The sequence below is a fragment of the Talaromyces stipitatus genome, genomic scaffold, assembly GCF_000003125.1.
Source record: "Talaromyces stipitatus ATCC 10500 scf_1105507295523 genomic scaffold, whole genome shotgun sequence".
Lineage (NCBI taxonomy): Eukaryota > Fungi > Ascomycota > Eurotiomycetes > Eurotiales > Trichocomaceae > Talaromyces > Talaromyces stipitatus.
Window position 1 is genome coordinate 1,951,371 of NW_002990113.1, and position 19,450 is coordinate 1,970,820.

Sequence of the window (19,450 nt, forward strand, 5' to 3'; positions counted from 1 at the left end):
AATGAGTCTGATAAGGCTTCGCAATTAGTAATAAGAGATGTTGAGATTGCTAGGTTGGCTACATTGTCCGCATAACTAAATCTGTTCCTTGGATTTCCTAGACAGAATAGAGGCGCTATGTAGAGCATAAAAAGAATGCCAGATACTGGGGATCCTTGTGGAAGACCGCATGCAATGTCTGTTGAGGGGCCAATCTCTCTATCAAGTCAGATCTGAACTGATCTTCCAGTAGCGAAGGAGGCAATCCAGAGAACGAGATTGGTAGGCCAGCCCTGCTCGCGTAGTCTGCGGATCAGTCTGCCAGGAAGCACAGAATCAAAGGCGCTCTTAACATCTAGGGTAAGGAGTGAGGCAGTCATACCTTAATTTAGCGCTTATTTGACATCATATATTAGGCATATGGTCAGGTCAGTTACAGATCTTAGTAGAAGAGCCCTAAATTGTTGCCTTACTAATACTTTATAGTGTATAGAGATCCATGCCATATTCTATGCCACCAAGCGCTCCAGTTCTTTGCTAAGTACTAATAGGAGAGCGATTGGTCTGTATGAGCTAGGTGAAGACCAATCAGTCTTTTTTGGTTTCTGGATGATTGCTAAGATTACATATTAAAAGCATTTAGGATAATAACTAATCTTTAGGCACTCTTAATATAGCATTAGTACCTTATCTTTGATCAGAGGCCATACTACTTTGAGTATGCAGGTTGGGATTTTATCTGCGCCAGGGGCTGTGTTTCCTGCCTGAAGTACTGACTCCTCCACTTGTAGCATCGATATATCTGGGAAGTAGAGACTAGTGGAAGGGACTGCTGGGGAGTCTAGAGATATATCTCCTGCCTCTGCCGAGTTCTGGAGAAGATTGCGGACTAGTACGTCTCATTTCTCATGTACAGTAACTGCTGGGAGGCTGTTGGGCCTTAGCAGATCTTTCAGTGGAGGGCTTTGGAAGATGCCTGTAGACTTATGCCATTTACTTATGTTAAAAATATCCTTTATTTGTGATACTATAGAGAGCTTATCACGCCAGAATTGTTATTAAGTCTGTCTAGTAGTCTAGCGAAAGTCTGTCTTTGAGCAGAGGCCTAAGCGGTAATTGTATAAAGCTTTCTTGCAGTCTTCATTCCATCATGGTTATCCTATACCTTGTATCATGGTCCTCTTAGCAGAGCCTCTATATGCTCCTTGAATTGCAGATGTTAGTTTTTCAGTAAGGGCATCAAGATCTTCTTCTGTTGCGGCTGAGCTCTTAGTGCCAGTAAGATTAGAGGCGAGGAGCGAGAGGAAGAAGGTGTGGTCTAGTGTGTCAAATCTCAGTTTCTGAGCTGTTTCCTTGTATCTCTGATCCCATGGTACAGTGGTGATTAGTAGTTGATGATCTAAGATTGCATCTAAGTGGCTCGCTATGCTAGTTTTAGCTCCCGCGAGTGCCAGAGGGCTTGAGGCAAAACTGAGATCTAACACGTTACCCCTTTCATGTATGGGACAGTCTATATTAGAGATGAGTACTAGACCCTGGAGGTCCAGCCAGTTAATGAATGGCTCTGCAGAAGGTGTAGGGCTGCGATGTAGCGAGGGCTGCCATCTATTGTGTAGTAGGTTGAGATCGCCTGCAAGTATCATTGCTTGAGGGAAATATACCTCTGGCAGAGTTGTAAGAGCTTTCGCGGCTTTGCCTGCTCTGATGGAGCCTACTGGGGCATTATAGATGTTAACTATCAGAGCAGACTTTCCTATAGGCAAAAAAATCTGTAGGAATAGGAGATCCGAGGCCTCTTTGGTATTAGTTGTACTTTGTGGCACGCCAGTCGACAGGACCTCTGTATAAACTGAAGATATAAGCCTCCGAGCTCGTACGATCGGCATTGTCTCTAAAAGAAGCATCCGAAGCACATATAGCAACGTCCGAATCGCTGTTTTCTGGTAGTGAGAATTCGATAGCGAGGAATCATATATTATAGAGATATTCAATGACATGTTTAATCTAGCGGATGTGATCCTTTGACAGATTTGTAGTGAATTTGGCAAGTTCGTTTACTAGCTTTGCAACATTAGGTCGGGTCATAACTGCAGTATACATTGCTGATCCCATCAATTCTTGATAGAGGTGAATGTCTTCATTCGTGGCTTCACTCTCTAATAGTTGTAAATCGATTGAAATTGGTGTCCTTGTATTGCTTTGCGTTAGCCTAAACTTTTTAGCAATCTTAGTAATATACGAATCTTGACAAATCTAGATCTTCCGCTGCTTCCTATCCCGTATGATTCGCATATTCAAGAACCACTCAAATTTCTCCATTTGTCGAATCTCATATTTGCTTATGAGTTTCTTAACAATTTCCTTAAAGAGAGATTCTCGATTTTTCCTGTTGTAAAAGATCAAAATATCGTCCACAAAGAAGAGTAAAAACACACTATCTTTAATAAATAAGCACTCTTCATCCGGAATTTGCGAAAATCCAAGCTCTAATAGCGTTCCTGTAAGCTCTTTTTGCTATAATTGCGGACTTTGTCGTAATCCATATAACGCTTTCCTTAATCGTATGACTTTTCCGGGAATTCTGAAGCCATCTGGAAAATAAACGTATACCTCTTCATCCAGGTCACTGTTGACAAAAGCGTTGATTGCATCAAGTTGTACAATCTTGAGATCAAAAACTGCAGCTAATGCTATCATCATTCTAAAAATTCTTGCGGCAAGCGTTGCTGCTCGTGTTTCCAAATCCATACCCTTTTGTAAGTCTCCTTAGACACAAATTTGTGCTTTGAACTTTGTAATCTTCCTAAATTTGTTAAATTTGTATTTGAAGACCCATGTCAGTGGTAGGATTTACTTTCCTTCAGGTCTGTTAACAATTTTAAATGTGCCTTTTCTCTTTAGTGACTCCATCTTAGTTCTCCCAGCTTCCTCAAATTGCCTGGTAAATCTGTGTCTTTTGACACCTATCCAGTTTCTGGGCTCTGGTGGGATATCTTTATGAAGCAGCTTATACCCATCAAGTTTCTCTGCGGCTGCTAAAAACGCTTTATACGCTGAAGACTCTTGCAATAACTTTATTCTCGCGAAAAAGGCTTGGTGCCTCTTCCTCTCCGCCTTAGATGTCGCTATTTCTGGGCTTCGAGCACGCTTAGAGGGAATCCTTCAGCGTGGTCCTGTCACAATATTTCCCTCTGAGAAGTCAGCTCCGATTTCTGAGGCCTTTGGCGCGCTTCTTTGCTGCGGGGTAGTTGATAGTAGTAGCTCAGGTAACGTGACGTCAGGATTTCTTGATTCCTCATTGGTCAATTGCAACAGTGGTGTCTGTTCATTTCCTATTTAGGGAATCTACCCACTCGGACTAGTAGTTGTTCCGGCCGTGAGAGCCATATTCTCTCGCTCTGCTCCTTCATCCTGTTGAGCTTCTTCCTCACCACTATCCTCACCAGTCACCCTCCTAGATTCGTCAAATTTGGGTTCATCACCATACAATGTGACTTTATTTTTGATATTGTTAAATTGAACTAACTGATTATCTTGCTGGCCATGTACGTCGTTGATTTCCATGTTGTCATCCTGATTCTGATCACTAATTCGATTTTCCAGTAACAATTCCTTGCTTGTTGACATCTAGTGACCTTGCATCAACTCTGTCGAACTGGATGCTGACGGGCTGGGTATCAAATAGCTATTAGAGTGTATTACAACAGACTGTGTTGGCTCGTTAACAGGTTGATCATCAATCTCCATGCTTTCTGGTATATGTTACTGTGTTGTGACTGTCTGGCTGTTTCCAGAAGCTAATACTGGGATTTCCAGAGGAAATTTCATCGAGGATGATTGCTGCAGATTCATATATTCGTTAACTGATTCTACAACTTATTCTTCATTGAAGTCCTCCAGGTTCAGTATGTCTAATGATTCTGTGATTTTTGTCACACCGTTCCTAATAATCTCTCTAGCAAATGGATGTTCTAGATTATACTTCTTCATTTTATTAAAAATAACATCCCTTGCTCGAATGACCTTGGTCCCTCGTGGTCCCTCTGTCCAAATTAGCCAAATATTATGAGACTCGTATCCAACAAGATATCCGATTTGAGCCCTCGGTTCCATCTTCTCACTTTTCTTAGTGTCGATCCTTATATATGCCTTTGATCCGAGCAAGTACAAATTTCCAATATAAGGTTTCTTGCCATACACCATTTCATATGGGGTTTTGTACCCAATTGCCTTTGTGGGCGTTCAATTAATAATATATACCATCGCTTACATAACATATAGCCACAATCCTGTTGGTAAGTTTGCTTCCTGGATCGCACTCCTTATTTGTGTAGTGATAAGTCCTCCAGCTCGCTCACTTAGCCCATTTTGTTCTGGAGTATCAGGAACTGTTATCACAAGGGTTTTCCATTTTAACTTGCACCAATCTTTGAAGTCATTTCCATTGATTGCTAATTCACCATCGTAATGTATGACTTCAATCATAACATGGAATGTTTGTTTAACATCCTTAATTAACCATTACAAGTCAAAATTTACTGATTTTGTTGGGGTCGTTGTCAAGGCGTGGTATTTTATAAAAGGGTTAAATAGATGAAGTGCGTACATATCTCCGTTCCTTGCCAAGCTCATAACAATGATATCAACAAATACTTTTTAGAACGGTAGCGTTAGATGTGGTATCGCCACTCTGCTTATTTGTCTCTTTGCCGAGGAAAGTTCGCAAATCTCATATTTCTCCTTGAATCTTTCTTCATTCCTGCCTAAAGCCCTTGGTGAAGTAACAAGTGCACCCTCCGTTGCTTCCTGAAGTTTCTCAATGGCTTGTTCCAATATATGTCCAAGTTGTTTGTGCTATACATTCCCAGAGTCCTTCAATACTTTTCTCTCAAAAGAACTAAATGCTAAGTCGTTTCCTAGAGAACTCCTAGGTTTCTGGTTTTCATCCCATTCAATTAGATAAAGCCTTCCTTTCTTCTTCAGTCCATAAATATCTTGTTTCTTTGTCACCAATCTTCAAGTCAAACCATTAAAGAAAAGTCTGTATTCCTCAGCCATTCCTTGCGAGATAATGTTAGTATGCATTCCTAGAACATACCATGTCTTCTTCATTAATATCCCTTTCTTTGCCTGTCTGCTAATCGGATTTATTGGATAGATAATCATTTCCCCTAGTCTATACATCTTCACTGAGCCATTTCCAACAAGATAAATTTGTTCTTCATTTCCTATATTGTGAAGCCATCTTAAGTCATTGAAGATGTTAGTTGTTGTACCGTTATCCAAAATGACTGCATCCTTAAGATCTTTATCTGAATCTGTGGCTATCGCCATTATTTGAACTTGTATTGCTATGCTTGATCGTTTAAAACGTGGACCTATTGATATCTGAACTTCATCCTCATCATATACAAAGTTCGATCTTTCCGGTTCGTTGTCCTTCTCGCCGTCGTCATATTCCTTTTTATTGGCTGAATTTGTCGGTTTAAGCTTCTCTTTGACTGCCTTAAGTGCCTTCGCTAGCGATGTATTACTGCGTTCCACATCTTTGAACTTTCTGGTAATATCCTCATCTTCTTTCCAATCCTTTGATCTTTTTCCTTCATTGACATATAGGCAATCCTCAAAGTTGTGCTTTGCTCCGCATAGGCACGTTCTTTCTCTGTTTTTCGATTGACTTTTCCAACATGATCTTGATTGTTGACTAGTCTGATTGGATTGCTGAACACCTTTTTGTTCTTCTTCCTTCTCAGGTTGATCCAATTTACCACCTAATGTCGCAAATGATGCATCACGTCGAGTAGGGTCCATCACGTTGCGTTGTGCCTTAACCCATTGTTTGAAAATCTTTATTATATCGCGAATCCCTGGTACTAAATCTAATCCAATCTTCCTATGCAATACTTCCAATCCAGTATCCAATTCGATGAGTGTTGTTGTCTATGATTTAGCAAACTTAGGTACAATAAAAGCTGATGAACGAATAAAGTCCCTTGACATTCTTTTCTCTAGAATCTTGTTGAAATTTGTTAGTTGCATATCCAATAATAGATTCTCCCATTTCAAGATCCAATCCTTAGGCTTCATGCCTCGTTTCGGAGTAAGCAAATCTCTGTATCTCTCATTTATTAGTTCATGCTCCTGCTCCGGTTGCAGAGCAAATTCCTCCTACAATTCCTGTGTCATCTCGAGAACCATTTGCTTCATCCAGATTCAGGGATGGTATCCTAGTTCAACCGTGTCGAATATATACAATCGTACCGCGTCTAATCGTTCCTAGTGCTTCTCATACCTCGCCTTTTCGTTCTTATACCATTGATAATGCTGCTCATACAACTGTAATTCCATTTAGAAGCGCATCAATGCAAGCTTCTCAACTTCTAGATCCTCATTCTGATTTGGCATTATACTGTCTAGAAAAGGGGGTTTAACTAGTTTCTCCGGTGCCGGTTCCACCTCGTGTGTCCGCAACGGGGATGGATTCACATAGTCCCAGACTCATTCCTTCGTCGCCTTTATTCTCAACTGCTCTAACCATCTCCTTCATTCGTTCGATGACTTTAAAATAACAGTTCCCTTATTTTCATCTATTACTAATAACGAGTTCACTCGTTCCTCCTGGGCACGGATACCTTCAAGGGTTCACACACGGTCGTTCATCAAATGTATACTAAAACCAACGGTCGTCGATAAGAGTTCAATTCTGCGAATAGCTTTAAGCTTTAGTCCAATACTTCCGATACAATTCTTGTACTATATTCGCAGGGATCCCAGGCTCATAACTGTCGGAACGTTGGTTTACTAGAGCGATGACTAAGTGAAGGCAAGCACTAAACAATACGTATAAGGAACTAGGTCTATTTTCCGGCACTCCTCTCCAACCACTATCTAGGAGTATTGAACCTGTTTTTATATACAAGATTCCATAGAAGTGATATCACTAAAAGTCGACATTTATGCAAATCGAACTTTCTAGAGATAGGCTGTAAAGTTGATTTGTAATGTTCAATATCGCGTCGGAATGTGATGCCAATTCTCGAAATTTCTTGATACGCAAATCTTGTCCTATTCCCAAATTGGTTTAGCTCATTCTGAGTTCCAACAAAATATACGACTCGGTCATTTCGACCGTCATGTCAACATCTGCCTGTGACGTATCTTTGGTCTGCGATGTTATGCTGACCTGTTAATTCCATGGATTAGTCGCCAAGTTCAGTTTCAAGACGTCCGGGACATGTGGCGTGAGTACAAATCATAAGCGGCGAAAGGGCAAAAACGGAGGGACGGAATATAATAAGTCTCCCAAGATTCGGGCGGCCGCTCCGCTCCCGCCTGGTTGTCAAATAGGCAGCATTAGGTAAAGGCTGTAACTGATGCGGACTGCCCCAGACAACTGAAGGTACTGATAGTTCATAAACCATCTGGAATGAAATAGGGCTATGGCACATGTGAAAGTTACGTCGAAGGACTTCCTCGACTCCTTAAATTCCTCTACACTTCGTCTGCTCTGCTTAAGTGTTGTCACAAATTTTCGACTTGCTGCCGATGACTACGGTAGTTTTAGCCACCTTAGATATCGTCGCCGAATGGGCTCTGGTATATCGAGCACCTCGGCACCGCAACTTTCAAGATCCGACGACCACTCTGATCGCCAGAATACAGGAGGTACAATGGATAAAGATTCATCGAAGCCGACTCTCTCGCCGGCAGAGTTCCACATATACAATAAGTTTGCGGTGCAAATGAATTATTTTGTAAGAGTTCCCTGACCTTCCAATTTATCTCCCTTAAAATGCGTTGTGATTTCTGATACAAAGAATTGTGCTGATGATGGATTAATTTCCATAAAAAGCACGATCAATTCAGACGTACCTGGGACGAATTGCAAAAGATGAGCAAGAAGGACCAACCCAGCCAGTCTGAGGCACGAGCCATGATTAGAATGGGACTTCAATTCTGTTCAGAATTACATATGCACCACCGCTTTGAAGAACGTCACATTTATCCGGTACTGAGCAGGAGAATGCTTGATTTTCAGCCACACCATAGTCTATCCAAGCAGCATGAAAAGATTGATGCTGGTGCTGACCAGATGCAGCGGTATCTTGAGCAATGCGCTTCTGGAAAACAGGCATTTTCAACTACAGAGATTCGCAAAATCATGGGGAATTTCGGATCGACACTATGGAGTCATTTGGACGATGAGGTGAAGGCACTTGGGGCAGAAAATATGAGTAAATACTGGTCCCTCGACGAGTTCAGAAGTCTCAATTTGTAAAATGTCATATGAAGTTGCTCAAGCCAACTATCTAGGTAGCTATACAATAACAATAATTAAAAGTGCGGAGCGAGAGAAAGAAAAGCTAGCTAGGAACGTCGGAGCCATAGAGGTAGACTCCCCAACGCCTCAGGTTAGCTTCCAATTCTTCGTGCATCCCCTTCCAATACTTAACTGCATACATAGTTGATAACCTGGAGCAGGCCCTTCAATTTCCACTTCTACGACAATTTCCGGAAAGATCTAGTCATCCACCTGACTCCCCGAGGTTCCTGAGCCCGTTGGAAGCTCGCTGGTTCCGTCCGGGCGTTCAAACAAGAATGAGCTCGCTTTAGTGTTTATCAACATTCTTCCTAGCGCATAAGATACGTGACAGCGAGCAAGCCCTTGCATGGGTGGTTTTACTCTGGGCCAATTCTGAGGTACAAAGAACCCAGTATGTCACGCTTCATACGGTAGTTTGTAGGGATAATAAAGGAAGAATCAACTAGCTATATTTTCTCTCTTTTTCTTTCCATCTTGACATCAGATTCCACAGTAGGGCTCATATAGACATTTTGGTGGGACGATTTGTGATATATTATGAAGGGTTATCATTGTACTGAATTCCAGGTGCCGACATAGTTCTCCTAAGGTGCCTGTTTGACGTGTGAGATTGAACAGCTGATCTCTCTGCCTTGTTGATTCATCTGGATGATTTGGAAATCGTTGAAGTTTCGAACTCCAAAGAGAATTTCCTTGAACTTTGAAGGAGCGTTTTGCCGGTTTAGATTTAGTATGGAATAATCCTGTCGTAGAAATTTGATTAGAAAGACCGTTGAAAAATCAAACTAGTTGGATTAGAAACTAAAAATGAGCGGCTAGAATAATTATGAACACTATGGTACTGATACAAAGTAAAATAAATTTGGTTATGTTTTCATTCAAGAAGAATAGCTTTGCGCAAATTCAGACACCTGCCAGCTATCAAAGATAGGGGGCTACAAGTGCGGCCAGAGCGTCAGTCACATCAGGTTCCGGGAATATCGATCGGTTGCCAGCATTCCATGGGACAATGGCGGCATCGAAGAAGAAAGACTCGAGGGCGTAAACACTGTCACCAATTTGAGTAGCAGCTGACGTGAAACTGTTGCCGTAAACAAGCTGGCTATTGGGGATAATTCCAAGATAATCGGCACTCCACCACTGGGCATCTTTCGAGAAGAAGACCTGCAAGCCTTCAGTGTCTTCGGCCACAAGAAGCACCTTTCCTTCGTACTTGGGAGGAAGATAAATTGCGTCGCTATGGTAAAGCGTCATATTGTGCGAAACATCAACAAACGTTGGTTTGCCCTGTTCCTCCGTCATGTTAAAGCGGAGGAGACGGTTATATGTGTCATCATTCACGATAAGAATGTCGCCAATCGCCGCAGCACCAGCCGCACCGTAAACGGTCGCATTGTATGGTTCTATAAGATACCAAAGTTTTGCATTGCCACATGTGTCGACTCGGATGATGGAAGAAGGAAATGATCCGATAACATAGTAGTTGCCGCGAGGATCAACCTCCGAGTCTTGAACTCCATTAATTTTCCCTCCTCCCACCTCTGTGAGGTTCACTCGGAAGAGTTCTTTGCGCAAGATCGGATCATACTTTATAAACCAGTTCAAGCCGGACCAATCCGCTCCGTTTGTCTCGAAAATGTTGGCAGGGTTGATTGTAATGCCCAGCTGGCCAGAATTCTGATCGACACGAACGCCCCCGACATGATAAAGATGATTGTGCGTAATATTTTCAAATTTGGCAATATGTATAACCTCATTTGTGTACGGATCGTAGGTGGTTACGGTCGAGTTAAAAAGTGAGCTGCAAGGAGATTAGTCTATGTTACACAAGCCCCGTTCATGGATGTAAAAGCTTCTTGAAAAGTACTCCTGGCGCAAATCATACTTACCCCAGGTAAAGACGACAACGGTACTGGTCGAAATCAAAGTTTTCGGGATATTGCTGATACTGAGAAACATTGATGGTTCCGGTGATGTTAGGACAGCGCTGCACATATGATCCGGGAGCTTTTTGAGACGCAGCCGCTGTCACGAAAACAGCACTTGCTGCTACTAACGTAGAGGCGAGAATCATCATGAACATGTGAACTATTTGAGTTTATGTCGGCGGATGCCAGCGGGTTACGTCGAATAACTCCCTGAAAATTGAGGTCATCTTGGACCTTTTGTAGGTTTGCCCGGCATTTCATAAAGTCTGCGTTTTTAAGGGTCTATGCCTATAATTCAACTGGTTTCGATTCAATTCGTTTCAACCTATTCGGTCTCTTTCTCTAATCTGGTTTGATAATTAGTAATGGGGTGGGAGTTACTAGGCAGCTCGATCTAAGAGACTTCGAATTATGACCTAAGCAGAACTTCATTACAGAAGATCTTGATACAGTAAGCATCCAATTGCCGTAACATAATGCCAAGGGAAGAACGATTTACTTCTCAAGCAATTTCCGGAGGTGGGCACAATGAGTCTTTTGCAGCGCTAAATACGCTTGTGCACTAGCTTACATGCTAGTATTTTTCACCTGGTAATAAGATAGCTTTGTAATCAAGTAAACAAATCAAGAGGCTCTATATTATTACACTAACCCTTTGGTAAAAAGTATAAAAACTAACTCATGTTTTGTCTTGTAATAGTATGTATTGATAAAATGCACAAATAAGAGCTAATGAGTAGCGCCCGCCACATGCAAAAGTCTTTTTGTACCCACCTCCGTAAATTGCTGACGAACATATCCGCGGTCCTACGTGGCCGGAAATTGGAGAAAAAGGGTTTCTGAGGGAAATGAACGGATTCATGAGCATTTGTCATCCAAATCTAGGGCGGCTGCATCGGCCGATCCTATGTCCTTCAAAATTACTCAAACACTATCACCTATAGAAATCGATAATGTATAGATAGGATTTAATAGAAAAATCTTTTCCTTGCTTACCAATTCAATGGTTAAGCTTATAATCTTTTTACAAACATTGTTCTGATGGCGAATTAGGTTTGCATATTCCAGCATTGTCTGTCCGCCCAGGTATAAATTTATAGGTCTTTGTATTTCGTTGCTTCGTTGAATACGATAGACGAGCGTCTGTTTTTATTTGCTGGATTTCATAATAAATCTTATTCTATAAATTTTAAGTGTCGCAAGACGAATTTTACACACCGGGTATTTGCAGATAGTCAAGAGTGACTTATGGCGCCAAAAACTGTGGTCATTATTGGTGGTTCCTTTGGGGGTCTGAAAGTCGCCCGCGGGCTCTTGAAAGACGTGCCTGTCGGTCAGGTCAAAGTCATAGTGATCAATCCCTCCGACAAATTTTATTATTGCATAGCAGCGCCTCGCATATTAGCGAAGCCGAAAGCTTTCTCTAAGAACCAATACCTGATCCCCATCAAAGACGGCTTTACTTCATATGGCGAAAACTTCAAACTAATTGTCGGTACTGCGACTGAAATCGATGAGACAAACCGCGCAATTACGATCCTGAGGAGCGATACAGACGACCGGTTTACTCTGGAATATGACTACCTTGTAATTGCGTCTGGTTCATCTACAGCATCGGCTACTGACGGCGCTTTGGCACCGTTCAAGCGCTTCGGATCAAGCGACCTCTCAGAGCAAATCAGCAACATTCAGAAATCGATAGCGTCAGCGAAGAGCATCATTATTGGCGGTGCAGGCCCTATTGGCATTGAACTCGTTGGCGAGCTCACTGAAGCTCGTCGTACTGAAGCTATCATCACCTTGGTGTCTGCCACGAAACAACTCCTTCCTATGCTGAAAAAGTCTTCTGGAGATACTGCAGAGAAAATACTTAAGCGGCGAGGCGTGCGTATCATCAAGGGAAGCAAAGTCACCAATGCAGTCAATCAAGGCTTCTCGTGGGAAGTCACTCTATCCGATGGCCAAATACTAAATGCAGACCTCTACATTTCTGCTGTCGGCGTCACTCCTAATAACAGCTTCATACCCAAGGAGTTTCTCGATAAAAATGGATGGGTTGAAGTTGACGAACAATTCCATGTCACTGGTTCAAAAAACAAGAATATTTACGCTATTGGTGATATTACAGCCTTGCCTACTCGAACGGTCATGAAAATTGATGAGCGTTTCCCCATCTTGGTGGACAATTTGAAGGCCGACATTCTCAAGTCTGCGAGTAAACGACCTACGTACGTCACGTCTGCAGAGATTGAGAAAAGTAAAGCGATGATGTTTGTTCCCATTGGTGCGGGAGCTGGTACAGGTCAGATGATGGGAATGACACCCTGGAGCTGGGTTGTCAAGATGATTAAGGGAAAAGATTTCTTTGTGCCTAAGGCGGCCTCTTTGGCTGGTTTAGCTTGATTATGTTATGTTATTAGATCTTTTGTCATCGAAAGGTGGATATGATATCATTGTTTTCAATGTTTTTTTGAATATTCGATTCATTCTACATTTATCTACGTGTATAATATTATTAATTTAATCAGTTGTCGATGGAGCCCCGTTTTACATATTGCAATTCCATTCCCAGGGACTGACTGGAAGACTGACTGCGAAAATTCAGACCAGCTTGGAAAAAAAAGTGAATAATTTTCCTGTCAGCAACCACAGATTTCATGTATCTTAATCCGGCCTGATCTGACTCGCCATACCTGCTGTCATGTTGGAATTCCGATCCTGGAATCCACAAACGTATAAGAATGAGGTACCCTACAGATATGATCCTCTTCTTCTTGAGCTTCAGTCTTTTTATGTTAACCATGTCAGCTTTGTTGATGAATTTTATCGAGACACCATACGACTATCTGTTATAGTGACAATTCCTCTTGTCTTACCGTGGGATTAACGTCCCAGTACACAGATATCTACTCGAGAGAACTTGCGGAGGCTATTGGAGGATTTAGACTCTAGCACCAACTAGGTAAGATATTGCAACAAGAGCAGATTTGGAGAGATAACCCTTGAATTGATCGATCTTGATTCTCTCATTTCTATCTGGTCAACTCGATCCTTTTTATATGTAAAATCCGTACAACAATGTTCCCAATATTCCGCTGCCTGTGATTCTAAATCTCGTAATAAGAGTGCGTATAAAAGCTCTATTTGACGCTTCGTATCGTTGGTGTTAAGTGGTGTCAAATAGTGTCAAATAGCCGGTAAGCTCGATATCCCCAATTAGCCTAGTGTGAAAATATGGCCAACTGTCGTAACAAAATTACCGCTTGACCAAAAAGGAGATCCCCTTAGTGGGGTGTTGGAAGCCTGGTGTTAGGTATCTGTTGGACGGAATGGTATTTTTCAGATGCTCCGGATTTCCAACAAGGTATAGAATCCCAAAGCCAACCTCAAACATATAAACCTTCACCTGGTGCACCTGAAACTTGACTTGAGACGTCATGGTCGTATTCCTCGGAACAGGGAGAGCCCAAGTCTGCTAGTTGACAAAATATCTATATAAGTCCGGCTTTGGAACCTGATGGATGCAGAACACAACAACATATACAATTTGTTAGCAAACCTGCGTCACTAACTCCCACTACATATATACGGATTCAAACAGTTAAAAGCCTGAATTATTATCATTGAAAACACGGTTATATCATTGAACAAATTCAATACTCGACAAAATGTTTGCAAGAAACGCCAACAACGCTGCTACCGAGCAATTCCTCTCTGTCCCAAGCGACTGGGAGAAATGGGAGAAGGTCTTTCGAGCAAAAATGGAGCAAAAGGATCTTCTCGAGTATCTAAAGGGGAAGAAAGACCTCATGCAGAAACCCGAGATGCCAGATAACGCGCCTACTTTCCCAACGTTAGAGAATCTCCGAGCAAGGAACGGTGGGCAAGAGAACGAGCCATCTTCACAAACTGAGGATGGGTCAACCTCTCAGCAAATACCAACAATCGCTACTGCGGCTGAGAGAGCAGCGCTCAAAGCATGGAAAGAAGATTATAAGGAAGAATTAGCACACTTTAACCTGGAGCTCGGGCTTCACCGTACCAAGATGACTCTCTACGAGACGGAACGAAAGCACCTCGATGAAGTGGCTGCTTGGATGCAGTCAACCGTTAGCAATGACCTCAAAGAAACGTGTCTCGGCGAAGGAATTGACGTTCGATCCGGATATGAGAATTTGAAGAAATTCTTTGGTCGTACAGTGATGACTATTGCTCACGAATTAGGGGACCAATACAAAAAGCATATGAAGCCATTCCAACAGTGGCCTAAGGATACGAACACTTGGGTATCTGGATGGCTAACGCTTATGCAAAAGGGGAACCAACACAATCTATCATTTGCTACAGATCCCATAAACTGGACCAAGGATTTCTTTGAAGCCTTTTATAAAATCGACGCCTCTTGGGTGACTACTATTCGAACCATGTACAGCGGAAAAATTGAAGATAAAACAGTCACCTATCTCGATTTCTCACGACAACTTCAAGAGCACTCTCGGCTCAAGAATCAAACAACATCTCGAGGAGGCTTCCAACGGGGAGCCTTTAATACGAATCACGACCACGATACTCGCTCTGACGAGGAGGACAGGGAGGATAATAACAAAGACAACGACAAGGAGTCAGGCCAAAGGAAGAGAAAAGGCAATAAGAATTATCAACCAGCACGAGCAAGCAGCGGTCCTGCATGCATTGGATGCGGACAACGTCATTCAGCCTACAGATGCTTTTATCTTTTTCCTGATCTAGCCCCATCTCGATGGAAGCCTAATCCAGAGATCAAAGCGATTACAGAAAAGAATCTTCAAGACAAGAAGATTCGTGAAGAAGTTGAGGATATGCTCAAGAGGCTCACAAGCACAAGATTGAACGAGATACAAAAGATGAACAACAAGAAAGGAAAGAATGCAGAAGAGTTAATATGACTAGACCGGGAGGTTGGATTTATTGACGAAGAAAAGGCAAGTTTCTATATCGCTATCCAAGCTTCATTTACGGCTACAGGTTATATTCTATATTGGTCAGCTATCCTCGATTCAGGTTCTACGATTCACGTTTTCCACGATATCTACCGCTTCGAAAATTATCGAGTAGCACTGCCTGGAGATTTCTTGTGGGCCGGCAAATCAAAGGTCAAAATAGAAGGATATGGCGAAGTTGTTATACAAATAAGAGGACAGAATGGGAAGAGTGTCCCTATCCGTTTATATAATGTGGCTTATTGCAAGGATTTTGCAACCAATTTGGTGTCAATGCAAGCACTTTGGAAAATGGGATACTATTGGGATCAGCGCCCTTCGCACCATTGCTTACGAAGGAATGACGGCCGCTTCGTCGGTTATATTCAACAACGCCATGGTCAATTTGTCCTCGAATATAGAGATCAATCCCAAGCGAATGCCGCCATGGCAACACGCAAGGACGCTGATTCATAGACTGGGAGGAATCCACGAAAAGCAGATATCCAGAGATGGCACCTGCGACTCGGACATCCAGGACCTCAAGCACTGGAGCATCTTGCCAACGCATCTCGAGGGGTGCGAATAACTGGATTATCCTCGAAGACAAATCTCAAGAAAGGTGAAGGAATCAAAACAGTGGAATGTGACGCATGCGGCACATCAAAGGCGAAGCGTCAAATTAGTCGAGTGCCTCGTCAACATCCAGATAAACCAGGTGAACGTATTGCGCTTGATTTTCATGACTTTGAACCCAGCACATTATCACAATATAGTTCTGTGATGCTTGTTACAGATCGATATTCAGGATACATCTGGGATTATAATCTCACCGACCGAACCGCTGAGACAATTCTTGCTGCGCTTAAGGATTTACTCGGGAGATTAGATGCTCAATATGGAATCATACTACACGTCGTGGAGTGCGATAATGAGATATATATGAAGCGGTTCCTAGTGAGGAAATACCTTGAAGAAGACTTGTTCATACGAATCGAGCCTTCACCTCCGCACACGCAGGCGCTAAACGGCGCAGGCGAACGCTCGGGGGGTGTAATCAAGGATAAAGGAAGAGGTATGGCTGCAAGCAGAAGACTTACACAAGATTTATGGCCGGAGATCAATCGCTGTGCGGTTTACCTCTACAATCGCACGCCGAGGTACGAATCGAATTGGAAGACCCCGTATGAGGTTTTTCACACGTATCTCGCGCTTCAAAATGGCAAGGTCTTCGAAGATATGAAGCCAAATCAAGCACATCTTAGAGTCTATGGGTGCAAGGTGTATTCGCTCACAACCAAATATATGAAGAAAGAGAAACGGCTCCAGAGATATCACCCCAAGGCTTGGATAGGATTTCTTGTCGGATACGATTCCACGAACATATTCCACATTTGGAATCCAAAGCTAGGAGTTGTCGTCAGCGCTCGGGATGTTATTTTCAATGAGGATGAAGTTTTTGATGGCAATGTGGATAAGCTGCGTAATGACCTTGCTACCACTACAATTGATGAGATTGCTGAACTGCTTAATAGTGTACAGATTCTAAATGATGACTTTCAAAGCACTACGGTTGGGGGACCGTCCTGGACGCGGGATGACGAACCTATCCTGAACGCTAAGGAAGAAGGCCTCAATCCTCGTATCGACGTCAAATCGAACTCGAGAATTGTTGAAGCCGAAGAGAATGCTCACCTACGGGTAGAGGGTAAACCACTTGATGCTCACCTACGGGTAGAGGGTAAACCATTTGATGCTCACCTACGGGTAGAGGGTAAACCTGACATCGACCTACGGGTTGAGGGGCTGACTGGCGCACCGACTGCAGCGGGAACTGACGCCAGGGTCCTCGTCGAGGATGAAGCAATTCATCCCGATGGAATCAATGATATTGAAAAGGATATTCCTTATCCAACGCCACCGGATTCACCTCCGGCGGCGCTCATGAGCGCTACTATCCAAAATCCGGTCAAAGAGGAACTGAGTGAAAGCAGTTATCTTGATACGGCATGGAGAAAAGTGACTACATGGGAAGCAGCCTTTTATACAGGCACTTGCCATAAAATATATGGTTCACGCGATGGAAAGCCCTTCAACCGTTCATCTTTGAGAAGAATCCTGCGCTCTACAACTGGCTTACAGGTCTTTTACATGGATAAGAAGCCTGCAGCGAGGGAGCGCATAAAGGATATCCTGGATAGCGGAAAGGAGCTTAAAAATCTGCACAGAAATATGCTTCCTGCACCGCCAAAGAGGCATGAGGATTTGAAAACTCATGAACTTGGCGAACTATTCCTAGAGGCCGAAAAAGATCATCTCCGCAGCCATAAACCCACTAACTCATGGTCAAAAGTCCCATCTTACTATGCAAAAGGGAGACAGGTGCTTGATTGCATGTGGGTGTACGTTTACAAGTTTGATAAGCATGGTAGGCTCGCTAAGTGTAAGGCACGTATTGTTGTACGTGGGGATCAACAAGTTGGTCTTCATCAAAGCGATACGTATGCCGCCACCCTAGCTGCAAGGTCGTTCAGAACCTTTATGGTAATTGCCGCTCGCTTCGACTTAGAAATGTTACAATATGATGTGGTGAATGCCTTCGTTCATGCCCCGATTCAGGAAACGGTGTTTATGAGGATACCACCGGGTTATCGACATCTCTACCCGGGACAGGTTTTGAAGCTGAATAAAGCGTTATACGGCTTACGAACTTCGCCGCTACAATGGCAGAAAACGTTGACTGAGTCGTTATGGAAATTGGGCTTCAAATCGGTGCCTCATGAGCCGTGCTGCATGCTCAAAAATGGGATATTAATTTTCTTTTATGTTGACGATATTGTCCTCGCTTATAAGAAAGGAAAAGAATATGAAGCGAAAGGACTCATGGAGGATCTGAAGAAAGAATATACAATCACTGGAGGAGAAGACCTTCAGTGGTTTCTAGGAATCTGTATTTTACGAGATCGCGAGAAAAGACTCATATGGCTAAGTCAAGCCTCATATATTGACAAGATTATAAAGCTTGCTGACTCCCAACCAATTCATGAGACTCCAATGAAAAAGGAAGAGCTTCTTCCTTACGACGGGAGAGCAAGCCCTGCCTCTATTCACAGTTATCAACGGAAAGTCGGATCTCTAATGTATGCCGCTGTAAGCACGCGCATTGATATTGCTTTCGCCGTATCTCGATTATCCCGTTTCCTCATAAATCCGTCACCTTCGCACCATCTTGCCGCCGATCGAGTCCTCTTGTACCTGCAAGATCACCGTCATTTCGCTCTCCAACTCGGGGGTGGGGATGACTTTACAGTCGCAAGCGACGCATCGTTCGCAGATAACTCACTTGACCGCAAAAGTTCGCAAGCGTACGTTATGACGTTATATGGAGGTGTGACGGGATGGCAAGCAAATAAGCAAAATACGGTAACAACATCGACTATAGAGGCAGAATTGTTAGCGCTATCGCAGGCAGCGAAGGAAGGGATATATGTGATGCGTTTATTGAAGGAATTGGATATTAAGTTGGAGAGTCCCATACTGCATCTGGAATGTGATAATCAGCAAACAATTAGCCTCATTGAGAAGGATATCGTGACTCTCAAAACCCGGCTTCGGCATGTGGATATACACCATCACTGGCTTCGACAAGAGCACCAAGAAGGACGCGTGCAAGTTGATTACGTTCCCACGAGAAAAATGATCGCGAACGGGCTCACTAAGGCACTTGGAAAGGGTGAATTCGATGAGTTCTTAAAGCAAGTGGGCATGACCGACGTGTCATCTTATATTGAGGAGCAAAAAGAGGACGTGCAGGAGATGGATATAGACACGATATTTGACTCCCTGCAAATATGAGTCAACAAACAGATCAAATATGAGACAGCTAAGGAGGTGAAAAGTTGGTTGAAGTTGAAGCTATTCGCATATCCCGGCTGAGAACGGTCAGCCTGCCTACGGTGCGGCTGAGGGGGTGTGTTGGAAGCCTGGTGTTAGGTATCTGTTGGACGGAATGGTATTTTTCAGATGCTCCGGATTTCCAACAAGGTATAGAATCCCAAAGCCAACCTCAAACATATAAACCTTCACCTGGTGCACCTGAAACTTGACTTGAGACGTCATGGTCGTATTCCTCGGAACAGGGAGAGCCCAAGTCTGCTAGTTGACAAAATATCTATATAAGTCCGGCTTTGGAACCTGATGGATGCAGAACACAACAACATATACAATTTGTTAGCAAACCTGCGTCACTAACTCCCACTACA

The 19,450-nt window shown here is 43.0% G+C and overlaps 7 protein-coding genes across 8 annotated transcripts, besides 6 other annotated features; 3 read left to right on the plus strand and 4 right to left on the minus strand.

Annotated features, from left to right (window-relative positions):
- Positions 1 to 1,628: part of a mobile genetic element that runs on past the window's edge.
- TSTA_066550 (uncharacterized protein) lies at positions 1,056 to 1,865 on the minus strand (the record flags this gene model as incomplete). The annotated part of the gene is made up of 2 exons (XM_002340554.1): positions 1,056 to 1,117; positions 1,145 to 1,865. 2 exons carry the CDS (start codon positions 1,863 to 1,865, stop codon positions 1,056 to 1,058), a joined length of 783 nt encoding a protein of 260 aa, XP_002340595.1.
- Positions 1,792 to 3,309: a mobile genetic element.
- On the minus strand, positions 2,497 to 4,182 carry TSTA_066560 (uncharacterized protein; the record flags this gene model as incomplete). The annotated part of the gene is made up of 4 exons (XM_002340555.1): positions 2,497 to 2,782; positions 2,943 to 3,139; positions 3,329 to 3,565; positions 3,962 to 4,182. The coding sequence occupies 4 exons, from the start codon at positions 4,180 to 4,182 to the stop codon at positions 2,676 to 2,678; spliced, it is 762 nt and encodes a 253-aa protein (XP_002340596.1). The 3' UTR covers positions 2,497 to 2,675.
- Positions 3,835 to 5,301: a mobile genetic element.
- TSTA_066570 (uncharacterized protein) lies at positions 4,996 to 6,327 on the minus strand (the record flags this gene model as incomplete). Its single annotated transcript, XM_002340556.1, has 3 exons — positions 4,996 to 5,919; positions 5,944 to 6,091; positions 6,272 to 6,327. The coding sequence occupies 3 exons, from the start codon at positions 6,325 to 6,327 to the stop codon at positions 4,996 to 4,998; spliced, it is 1,128 nt and encodes a 375-aa protein (XP_002340597.1).
- Positions 6,328 to 7,130: 803 nt separating this feature from the next.
- On the plus strand, positions 7,131 to 8,257 carry TSTA_066580 (the record flags this gene model as incomplete). Of its 2 annotated transcripts, XM_002340557.1 has the most annotated exons (3): positions 7,274 to 7,336; positions 7,389 to 7,733; positions 7,832 to 8,257. In XM_002340557.1, exons 2-3 carry the CDS (start codon positions 7,419 to 7,421, stop codon positions 8,255 to 8,257), a joined length of 741 nt encoding a protein of 246 aa, XP_002340598.1. In that variant the 5' UTR covers positions 7,274 to 7,336; positions 7,389 to 7,418. The 2 variants fall into 2 exon arrangements, with proteins under 2 accessions (XP_002340599.1, XP_002340598.1); XM_002340558.1 differs by having other exon boundaries at positions 7,131 to 7,733.
- A 966-nt stretch (positions 8,258 to 9,223) lies between these two features.
- On the minus strand, positions 9,224 to 10,385 carry TSTA_066590 (uncharacterized protein; the record flags this gene model as incomplete). The annotated part of the gene is made up of 2 exons (XM_002340559.1): positions 9,224 to 10,103; positions 10,192 to 10,385. The coding sequence occupies 2 exons, from the start codon at positions 10,383 to 10,385 to the stop codon at positions 9,224 to 9,226; spliced, it is 1,074 nt and encodes a 357-aa protein (XP_002340600.1).
- Positions 10,386 to 11,478: 1,093 nt separating this feature from the next.
- On the plus strand, positions 11,479 to 12,675 carry TSTA_066600 (apoptosis-inducing factor, putative; the record flags this gene model as incomplete). Its single annotated transcript, XM_002340560.1, has 2 exons — positions 11,479 to 11,563; positions 11,618 to 12,675. 2 exons carry the CDS (start codon positions 11,479 to 11,481, stop codon positions 12,631 to 12,633), a joined length of 1,101 nt encoding a protein of 366 aa, XP_002340601.1. The 3' UTR covers positions 12,634 to 12,675.
- A 1,223-nt stretch (positions 12,676 to 13,898) lies between these two features.
- Positions 13,899 to 19,294, plus strand: TSTA_066610 (uncharacterized protein; the record flags this gene model as incomplete). The annotated part of the gene is made up of 3 exons (XM_002340561.1): positions 13,899 to 15,145; positions 15,197 to 15,596; positions 15,666 to 19,294. 3 exons carry the CDS (start codon positions 13,899 to 13,901, stop codon positions 19,041 to 19,043), a joined length of 5,025 nt encoding a protein of 1,674 aa, XP_002340602.1. The 3' UTR covers positions 19,044 to 19,294.
- Positions 14,751 to 16,904: a mobile genetic element.
- Positions 15,831 to 16,394: a mobile genetic element.
- Positions 17,436 to 18,965: a mobile genetic element.
- Positions 19,295 to 19,450: the final 156 nt, after the last annotated feature.